The following is an 11,007-nucleotide window of genomic DNA, read 5'->3' on the forward strand; positions in this document are numbered from 1 at the left end:
TAGTGATTTTTTGCCCAGTACATATTTGGCTCTGTTCATTAATGAATAATTTTTGCCAGTTTATTTTGCCTATTTTTGTATGACATTTTCCAGTTCATTTTATCACTTATTATAACACCCTAAAAAAATTGTTTATTTTACTCTTTCAATGTCTACTACATCTTTTTGTATTTGACCTTACCTTCTACTGTTACCGAGTAGCATTACATTAGTTTGACTGAGATTCAAGGATAGTCCGTTTGTTTCAAACCCTCTCTTTAATTTGTTCATTTATACTCTTATTTGTATTGTAGTGTTCTCTTCAGAGATGATAACATTTCCATACTGTAAAACAAAACAGTCAGTAGAAAATGTACACACTTCATGTTTCAACAACCATTGTTTTCTGTCTTCTATCAACAATAGTGCAGAATAATATTTCAGTGTTTCACATGCATTCATGAATATCTGACGGCCCACTACAAATACATTTGATATTCACCCTTGCTCACAAACACATTGTAATGTTATTACTCCTCACATGTGCTTTGGTCTGCCAGTGAATAACAAGATGAATCAGTGTTGCCAACTTAGAAATAGGGATGTGACGGTATGAACATTTCTTATCACGGTTATTGTGACCAAAATTATCACAGTTATTATTATCTATAGATAAACGTTATTTATATATCTCAAGACATGTATTTGTTTTTTGTTGTTGTTCGTTACTAATATCAACATGTCAGTTTTTTCTCAATACATAATGTCTTTATCTGTATTTTTAAATTTTGATAGAGGGAGGTATTCTGTTTAAAGTTATGTACATTTATATGTACATGCACATGCTGTATTGGTACAGATCCATTAAGAGTTTGAGCAGAAATATGTCATGTAGGAATTAACTATACACACAATAAAACATTAACAAAATGCTATGTCACATGAATGGTTTTTAAAGTAATACCTTTGTGACATGAAAAAAAACTAAAGTAATGTAAAAAAAAATTGGTGTTTACTTTTTTATATCAATATAAAACAATTTGGTTAATGAAAATTAAGTCTAATAAACAAGATTTGTTCTTCTCTAACACCTCCTATTGGTTCAACAAAAATAAACATGAGTGATACCTGTGAATACACAATCTTTACAGCCTGCCTTCAGTTCGATGAGATGACAAAACATTATAGCTAGTATTAATGTTATTTGAACACTCATACAATTTGCAGTTAAATAGATGACGAGTGAGCATCCCAGTAAACAAACTAAAGACTTTATAAACAAGTTGTGGCAATGTTGCCGACACATCGCCTGCTACATGCTTCCTCACGTCATTAACTCTCAGTCATAGCTGATGGACGATGTATTGAGAAAATAAAAGCAACTTCAAATAGTTTTCTTCTTCGCTGTATACTGTTAGTGTGGGACAGATGCGTCTATCTCTAATATCTAAAAACACCAGTGCGCTCCTAAACGCGGGCCGAAGCTCCACGGAAATGAAGCGAGGGAAAATGAAGTTGAACCAAGCGCTTGGCTCTGTTTACTCCGAGGGGAAATCTCCAGAGCAAAGTCTGTGTAGTTTGTTTCGCCATTACTTTCAAGCCAAACGACGCTATTGTGCATGCGCTAGCGCTGATGTGACTTTGTTTCCAGCAAGTAAGCAGTGTTGCCTAAAATGCATTAATAAATGATGTTTTTTCGGTAATTACAAATTTAAATGGTATTACTAACTTTATCATCATACTGTTTATACATTATACTGTTTACAGTTACATCCCTACTTAGAAACTTTGTCGGTATATTAAGCGAGCAATCCGACCGCTCTAGATACCCTTTTTTACAAAGATAACCAGCAACAAATCTATTGAAGAGACTGTGCAGCGTTCGAGGGCCCTCTAACAAAGTGTTAAGTTTTAATGAAGAAAAACATTCTGGACATCAATATGTACAAATTGTAAGCTTTCTAACTGAGACTCTGGAGAAAACATATTGTAATGTTCTTCTCATCGAGCAGCGGGTCCAAATGTGGGCCTACCCCTACCTACAAACACCCACAGGTGATATGAAAAGTTAACATCACAATTATTTTGACCTAAATGGTCACAAATATCATTATTATAAAAGTATTGTTGAATATGCTCAATAAGTACTTCTACACACACTAAAATATTTTAATCATAACATAAATACATAAATAAATAGGCCTACAGAAGAAACATTAAATATTTTGGATACACCAAAATGAAAATGTATTGGCCAAAAACCGAAAATAAATGATTATGCCAAGTATTATTAACATTGCATTTATGGCTATGACAGTTTACTAACCTCATTACAATCAATGCAATTGCACATATTAATATATATAATTCAAAGAATAAAACATGTATTTATTTACAACTGGTATTCCAATAAAATCAAATACAAATAATACAATATATTTAATAATGATAATAAAATGACAAACAGGTCAAATACTGAATGGTGCCAAAAACAGTGCTCCAAAGAAGAAGTCAACAGGAAGCATAAAGTGTGTTGTTCCACTACGGTGAAGCTAGACAGTCATTGGATAAATGTTCGGCTTTGTCCCGTCCATCCGACACTTCCAAGAGTCCATGAACGTCTAAGGCAGTGGTTCTTAACCTGGGTTCGATCGAACCCTAGGGGTTCGGTGAGTCGGCCTCAGGGGTTCAGTGGAGCCTGCGCCGCGGAGGTCACGACACACCCGACTCATCTTGTAAATAAAAACTTCTCCCTATCGACGTACTTATGGATACCCCTAAACAATGTTCCCTCTAATTTTCCATCTGATTTGCAGGCGTGTAATTTGTTGTGAGTTCATGCACTGTGTTGGTTTTGTTCTTTGAACAATGTGATGTTCATGCATGGTTCATTTTGTGCACCAGTAAAAAAAACATATAACTTTGTTGTGAATTTGAATTTTTTTTTTTTTTATTTATCACTAAAGAAGGGTTCGGTGAATGCGCATATGAAACTGGTGGGGTTCAGTACCTCCTACAGGGTTAAGAACCACTGGTCTATGGACATATGGACAGTGGGCGGGTCTGGAGGCTGATCTTCTGCATGATGATTGGATGCTAAAGGCCTACTGAAATGAATTTTTTTTATTTAAACGGGGATAGCAGATCCATTCTATGTGTCATACTTGATCATTTCGCGATATTGCCATATTTTTGCTGAAAGGATTTAATATAGAACATTGACGATAAAGTTCGCAACTTTTGGTCGCTGATAAAAAAAAGCCTTGCCTGTACCGGAAGTAGCGTGACGTCACAGGTTGAAGGGCTCCTCACATTTCCCCATTGTTAACACCAGCAGCGAGAGCGATTCGGACCGAGAAAGCGACGATTACCCCATTAATTTGAGCCAGGATGAAAGATTTGTGGATGAGGAACGTGAGAGTGAAGGACTAGAGTGCAGTGCAGGACGTATCTTTTTTCGCTCTGACCGTAACTTAGGTACAAGGGCTCATTGGATTCCACACTTTCTCCTTTTTCTATTGTGGATCACGGATTTGTATTTTAAACCACCTCGGATACTATATACTCTTGAAAATGAGAGTCGAGAACGCGAAATGGACATTCACAGTGACTTTTATCTCCACGACAATACATCGGTGAAGCACTTTAGCTACGGAGCTAACGTGATAGCATCGTGCTTAAATGCAGATAGAAACAAAATAAATAAGCCCCTAACTGGAAGGATAGACAGAAGATCAACAGTACTACTATCAGGAGACACCGAACCAAACACTGGACCTGTAACCACACGGTTAATGCTGTGCCGCCTGTCGAAGCCTAGCAATGCTGTTGCTAACGACATTATTGAAGCTAACTTAGCTACGGGACCTCGTCAGAGCTATGATACAAACATTAGCGCTCCACCTACGCCAGCCCTCATCTGCTCATCAACACCCGTGCTCACCTGCGTTCCAGCGATCGACGGCGCGACGAAGGACTTCACCCGATCATCGATGCGGTCGGCGGCTAGCGTCGGATAGCGCGTCTGCTATCCAACTCAAAGTCCTCCTGGTTGTGTTGCTGCAGCCAGCCGCTAATACACCAATCCCACCTACAGCTTTCTTCTTTGCAGTCTCCATTGTTCATTAAACAAATTGCAAAAGATTCACCAACACAGATGTCCAGAATACTGTGGAATTTTGCGATGAAAACAGAGCTGTTTGTATTGTGATACAAGGTGTCCGAATACTTCCGTTTCAACCATCGACGTCACGCGCAAACGTCATCATACATAGACGTTTTCAACCGGAAGTTTCCCGGGAAATTTAAAATTGCACTTTATAAGTTAACCCGGCCGTATTGGCATGTGTTGCAATGTTAAGATTTCATCATTGATATATAAATTATCAGACTGCGTGGTCGGTAGTAGTGGGTTTCAGTAGGCCTTTAATCCTTTTCTGATTGACAGCAAAATGAGCCAAACAGCAACTTTAAATTAAAACCACAGCGGGAGCATTTTTCAAATCGTATTAAGTTGCTGTGAGTTGATTTGAAGAACTCCATCCATCCATCCGTCCATCCATTTTCTACCGCTTATTCCCTTCGGGGTCGCAGGAGCCTATCTCAGCTACAATCGGGCGGAAGGCGGGGTACACCCTGGACAAGTCGCCACCTCATCGCAGGCCCAACACAGATAGACAGACAACATTCACACTCACATTCACACACTAGGGCCAATTTAGTGTTGCCAATCAACCTATCCCCAGGTGCATGTCTTTGGAGGTGGGAGGAAGCCGGAGTACCCGGAGGGAACCCACGCAGTCACGGGGAGAACATGCAAACTCCACACAGAAAGATCCCGAGGCCGAGATTGAACTCACGACTACTCAGGACCTTCGTATTGTGAGGCAGACGCACTAACCCCTCTTCCACCGCGCTGCCCTGATTTGAAGAACTTTACAATTACTTTTTATTAGTGACTTTTTCTTAATTTAAAAAAAAAAAAAATCTTTTTTTGCTCTTATGGTTACTCTTGTTTGGAAACTCTTGACTTGTGTCATGGATGAACAGCGAGTGCTGCTGTAAGCCCTCATACACACATTTTTCAAACAAACACACACACACACACACACACACACACACACACACACACACACACACACACACACACACACACACACACACACACACACACACACACACACACACACACACACACACACACACACACACACACGCACACACACACTATCCTCAGCTGTGCTTCCCCTTTTTGAAAAACCTTTTAATATTTCCACATTTTGCAGACTGCTGTCTTTCTGGAACGTGTTTAAGTACATCCACATGGCAGACATGTTGCCTCCATTCCATACATTCGCATGCTTCTTTTGTTGCTTTTCTGGTGATAAAAGTTGTTCGGCAGACAACCACAATTTTAGTGCACCAGTAATAAATATTCTTGCCCTATTATTCTTATTTGAGTGTTAAAATATATTTATTTTCTTCTGTTTAAATTTGTAAAGGTTTTAAAAACTTTTTTTTAAAATAATTTAAGCAAAATTACGTGCTTTACTTCCTGTTTATTTGATATCATGTGGGTTCACTTCCTGTTGTAGACACGTGCATGTGTAAATATTCATATTTATTACTGTGTTCTAAGAGAGCACAACCAGTAGACTCAATGTACACAATTAAATATCTTTGTTGTTCACACACTAATGTGTTTGTACTCGGGCTGTCAAGTGACTATTTTTTAAATCAGATTAATCACACTTCAAATATGTGATTAATCATGATTAATCACAGGTTACTATCTGATAAAATGTTCTTTAAAAATACCCTAATATTTGGACACAAATGCAATATTGTAGTTAGAATGTCATACGGCAACGTTTTTGTCTTGAACAGAAATATTTCCTGCTTAACTTGATAAAAATAAACCTATTTCTTTAACACGGGTATGTCCCTCTTAACTTAGAACATAATAAATTCAGTGTGCAGCTTTACGATAGAGCAGGTCTCCAACTTTCATCACGATGAAAACTATTGTAACAAAAAGATAGGAGATATATGTTTCACTAATATGACTTGGCAACATTTCAATTGTGCTTTTATTATGAAGGACATCTCCTCTCAGTGAAATGATCGTCTTTATGCTATGTTGTGTAATTTGTCAATAAAAAAAAGCATCACACACTCATGGCTAATTAAAGTGGAAATAAAGGCCAGCCATATTTTTAAGCCACATACAAGTCTTCTCTTAGCGAAGGGTGCAAACTGGATGTGTAATATTCTCATTGAATGACGACGTGTGCTGTACCTCGGACCAACTACACTAAGTAACGAAAAAAAACCGGCTCACATACTATTGCGCTTATTGCAACAATAGAACACTTGTATATTAACTTTTATACACTTACTTTAGTTATCTGCTGTATTGACAAGATGCCTGCTTCGTGCCTGTTGGCGACTGTGGTGAAACTGCCGTGTCAAAACTGGCGTGTGACGTCACGATTGACCTTTTTCTTTTACAGGGCGCACCAACCCAGTAACATGAAAACAAAATAATCGTCTGTGTTGGCCACTTACCTAAGAAATACACTGGACAAAGTGTGTCCCTTGACAGCTCAATACGGACCGCATAATTTTGTTTCCTAATATTTCCAGGGACGTTTGGCAACTCTATTTAAGTAGCATTCACACTAGCGGCGCCATCCTCACGTCCATGATTCACTTTAAAGGGGGGGGGGGAATAATCCGTTCATCAATGAGTACATCCGTCCGGCCACCGTGTTCAATGGAGAAGTCTGACCTACACAATTTGCAGGCAGCATACCCCTTCCCCTTCGAGCTGTCCTGGATGAACTGAAATTATTTTTTCCAATCATTTTGGAACTTGCAAGCGTACTTCTTCTTCTTACTCATCGTCGCCATGTCTCTTCTTTTTTTCTTCTGCTTCAACTCTGTTATGTTTTTGGACATTACTACTTGCCGTAGTTTTGAAGCAATGCATGATGGGAATCCAGATGTTGTGTGTCAGTGTATTAACATGCCGGCTGGAATAAACACACGCTGAGAAATAGCTCCGTGCCTGCCTACTTTATGGGTTATAGATAAACCTATGGATAACGGAGACATATATAATAGTCTCCTTTTCAGGTGAGAGAGGACGCTAAAGGCATTTAAGGCACGCCCCCAATATTGTCCGGGTGGAAATCGGGAGAAATTCGGGAAAATGGTGCCCCGGGACATTTTCGGGAGGGGCACTGAAATTCGGGAGTCTCCCGGGAAAATCAGGAGGATTGGCAAGTATGGTTTAGATTGTTGTACAGATTTATTTAACGGTGAAATACATTAATGTTGCTTGTATTCACAATAATATTTAAGTTAGCGAGTGATCTGCCAGCTAGCAATCAGCGGCACTGGGCCAGCTAGCTATAAGCGGCGCTAACTGCCAGCTAAGAATCAGGAAGCTAGGAGCTTTTCCAGGAATTGATCAGTATCACCGTACCATGAGTTTACCAAAGTGTGGCAATCAATCATTAGGGCTGGAAAATTAGTTATCTTAATTTCGATTTTGGCTTCTCACGATTAAATAAATATTACAATCGGAAAAAAACAATAAACAGTGAATGGGCCGCGCACCATGCATGCAAATTCCTGAGCTTGTAATGGTAAAACGGATCACTCATCAAGCTAAGTACAACGGTACACTTCCCTCCTTCACAATAACAGCGCTCTGCGAAACATCCGGTCTGACTGTGTTATTATGGTTTGACTTAAATACTGGCCAAAATTTCCCAAATATGTATTACAACTAGAGATGTCCGATAATGGCTTTCTTGCCGATATCAGATATTCCGATATTGTCCATTTTCTAATTACCGATACCGATATCAACCGATACCGATATATACAGTTGTGGAATTAAAACATTATTATGCCTAATTTTTTTGTGATGCCCCGCTGGATGCATTTGTAACAAGGTTTTCCAAAATAAGAGAACAACTTCAACTCAAGTTATGGAAAAAAGTGCCAACATGGCACTGTCATATTTATTATTGAAGTCACAAAGTGCATTGTTTTTTTCAACATGCCTCAAAACAGCAGCTTGGAATTTAGGAGTAGGTGGTAGCGGAGAGTGTATATTGTAGCATCCCGGAAGAGTTAGTGCTGCAAGGGGTTCTGGGTATTTGTTCTGTTGTGTTTATGTTGTGTTCCGGTGCGGATGTTTTCCCGAAATGTGTTTGTCATTCTTGTTTGGTGTGGGTTCACAGTGAGGCGCATATTTGTAACAGTGTTAAAGTTGTTTATACGGCCACCCTCAATGTGACCTGTATGGCTGTTGACCAAGTATGCATGGTATTCACTTGTGAGTGTGTCAAAAGCCATAGATATGTGATTGGGCCGGCACGTAAAGGCAGTGTTCCAAGGTTTATTGGCGCTCTGTACTTCTTCCTACGTCCGTGTACACAGTGTTTTAAAAAGTCATACATTTAACTTTTTGAAACCGATACCGATAATTTTGAAACAGATACCGATAATTTCTGATATTACATTTTAAAGCATTTATCGGCCGATAATATCGGCAGTCCAATATTATCGGACATCCCTAATTGCAACAATAAATGTGAGTATTTTTGCATTTATTTAACAAACATTTTATTAAAACGGTATTTGTTTCTAAAATATTTTGCACTCACTCTTGTCTCCCACATTGTTATTCCTCTCTCTGATGTTCCCCGATACAATTCCATGTGTCATGGCCAGCTATGCAAATTATACGATGACGTCATTGCAGTCCTGTGATTGACTAAGTTTTAAAGGCCTACTGAAACCCACTACTACCGACCACGCAGTCTGATAGTTTATATATCAATGATGAAATCTTAACATTGCAACACATGCCAATACGGCCGGGTTAACTTATAAAGTGCAATTTTAAATTTCCCGCTAAACTTCCGGTTGGAAACGTTTATGTATGATGCATATGCGCGTGACGTCACAGCGGCAACGGAAGTATTCGTACCCAATGTGTCACCATACAAACTGCTCTGTTTTCATCGAACAATTCCACAGTATTCTGGACATCTGTGTTGGTGAATCTTTTGCAATTTGTTTAATGAACAATGGAGATTGCAAAGAAGAAAGTTGTAGGTGGGATCGGTGTATTAGCGGCTGGCTGTAGCAACACAACAAGGAGTACTTACTTGGATAGCAGACACGCTAGCCGATGCTAGCCGCCAACCGCATCTGTGATCGGGTGAAGTCCTTCGTCGCGCCGTCGATCGCTGGAACGCAGGTGAGCACGGGTGTTGATGAGCAGATGAGGGCTGGCTGGCGTAGGTGGAGCGCTAATGTTTTTATCATAGCTCTGTGAGGTCCGGTTGCTAAGTTGCTAAGTTAGCTTCAGCGTCGTTAGCAACAGCATTGTTAAGCTTTGCCAGGCTGAGAATTATTAACCGTGTAGTTACATGTACATGGTTTAATAGTATTGTTGATCTTCTGTCTATCCTTCCAGTCAGGGATTTAATTATTTTGTTTCTCTCTGCATTTGAGCCAGATGCTATCACATTAGCTCAGTAGCTAAAGATGTATTGTCGTGGAGATAAAAGTCACTGTCTATTTCGCGTTCTCAACTCTCATTTTAAAGAGGATATAGTATCCGAGGTGGTTTAAAATACAAATCCGTGATCCACAATAGAAAAAGGAGAAAGTGTGGAATCCAATGAGCCCTTCTACCTAAGTTACGGTCAGAGCGAAAAAAGATACACCCTGCACTGCCTCTCTAGTTCTTCACTCTAACGTTCCTCATCAACGAATCTTTCATCCTCGCTCAAATTAATGGGGTAATCGTCGCTTTCTCGGTCCGAATCTCTCTCGCTCCATTGTAAACAACGGGGAATTGTGAGGAATCCTACCTCCTGTGACGTCACGCTACTTCCGGTATAGGCAAGGCTTTTTTTTTATCAGCGACCAAAAGTTGCGAACTTTATCGTCGTTGTTCTATACTAAATCCTTTCAGCAAAAATATGGCAATATCGCAAAATGATCAAGTATGACACATAGAATGGATCTGCTATCCCCGTTTAAATAAAAACAATTCATTTCAGTAGGCCTCTAAATGTCAGCACGTTTTATACCAAACGAACTCAACCTTTGCGTTCCAAAGTACACAAGCAACCGTTTGTGTTATTGACACACAACGTCGTAAACATCAGGCACATAAATGAAGAAAACATATGAGTTCCCATATGAAGTGCTCTCGTCTTTTGAGCACCTCCCAGTGATGCAAAAGAAAAAAGCATGAGCTAAAAAGCTATATTTGAAATGAAGTATCTAATTCATGATCATTTTTTAAGCTTTTTCTATCTAACAGCTGCACATCCACTCATTTAGAGGCAGACGTTCAAAAAAGCGCTGCTCAAGACACAAAATGGCATTGCAAGGAATTTATCTAATTATGAAGGATCAAACGCTGTGTGCAGTGCAGAGCAGCAGCAAGGACACGCACACACGCACGCACGCATCAGCAGACAAAAGGACAAACTGTAATAAGCATTGTTACATTATTATTATCTTTCTAGCAAGTGTCTCGCCAAAAACTCAAATATCAAATTACTGTGAATCATAAATATGAAAAAGATGCAAATGTAAAAAAAAGAGACTTTTACTGTGTGTCGTCTATTGTGTCCTTTTTGTTAAAAGTCAGACTTAACATTCAACTAAAACTTACTGCATCAAAATGTTTTCAACTATAATGAAAATAACTCGGGAATTTTCAATGTAAGCGCAAAAATTCGTCAGTCAGGCACAAAACTCCATCAAGGTTGAACAAAGCCCCTGATCATAAACATTCCCATCATCATCATCACTGAACTTCACACCGTGCAGTTTTCCTAGTGAATTGAGTATTTTCATCATTCTCTATATGCATATTTCCCACCTGCAAGCTGGATACACTTGAATGTGTGTCAAATTAAAGTACATTGAGGAAGAGACCAAACTCCATTTGAAGGTGTGCACAATAAAGCAGCTTCTATTCCTCAT

The 11,007-nt window shown here is 39.2% G+C and overlaps 1 protein-coding gene across 4 annotated transcripts in view; it reads right to left on the reverse strand.

The window, feature by feature from the left end:
- The window catches only part of LOC133650978 (receptor-type tyrosine-protein phosphatase gamma-like), a 369,942-nt gene that overhangs the window by 125,943 nt on the left and 232,992 nt on the right, over positions 1-11,007 (reverse strand). Inside the window, exon 1 of one of the 4 annotated variants that reach the window (XM_062048817.1) lies at positions 6,774-6,906. The exons of 1 other annotated variant lie outside the window; for it this stretch is intronic. In XM_062048817.1, the coding sequence (XP_061904801.1) occupies positions 6,774-6,845 (72 nt within the window). In that variant the 5' untranslated portion in view covers positions 6,846-6,906. Of the gene's footprint in view, positions 1-6,377; positions 6,495-6,546; positions 6,654-6,773; positions 6,907-11,007 lie in introns of those variants that run through there. 2 more of the 4 variants (XM_062048833.1, XM_062048825.1) reach the window with 2 other exon arrangements.

This window comes from Entelurus aequoreus, linkage group LG01 (assembly GCF_033978785.1).
Source record: "Entelurus aequoreus isolate RoL-2023_Sb linkage group LG01, RoL_Eaeq_v1.1, whole genome shotgun sequence".
Taxonomy (NCBI): domain Eukaryota; kingdom Metazoa; phylum Chordata; class Actinopteri; order Syngnathiformes; family Syngnathidae; genus Entelurus; species Entelurus aequoreus.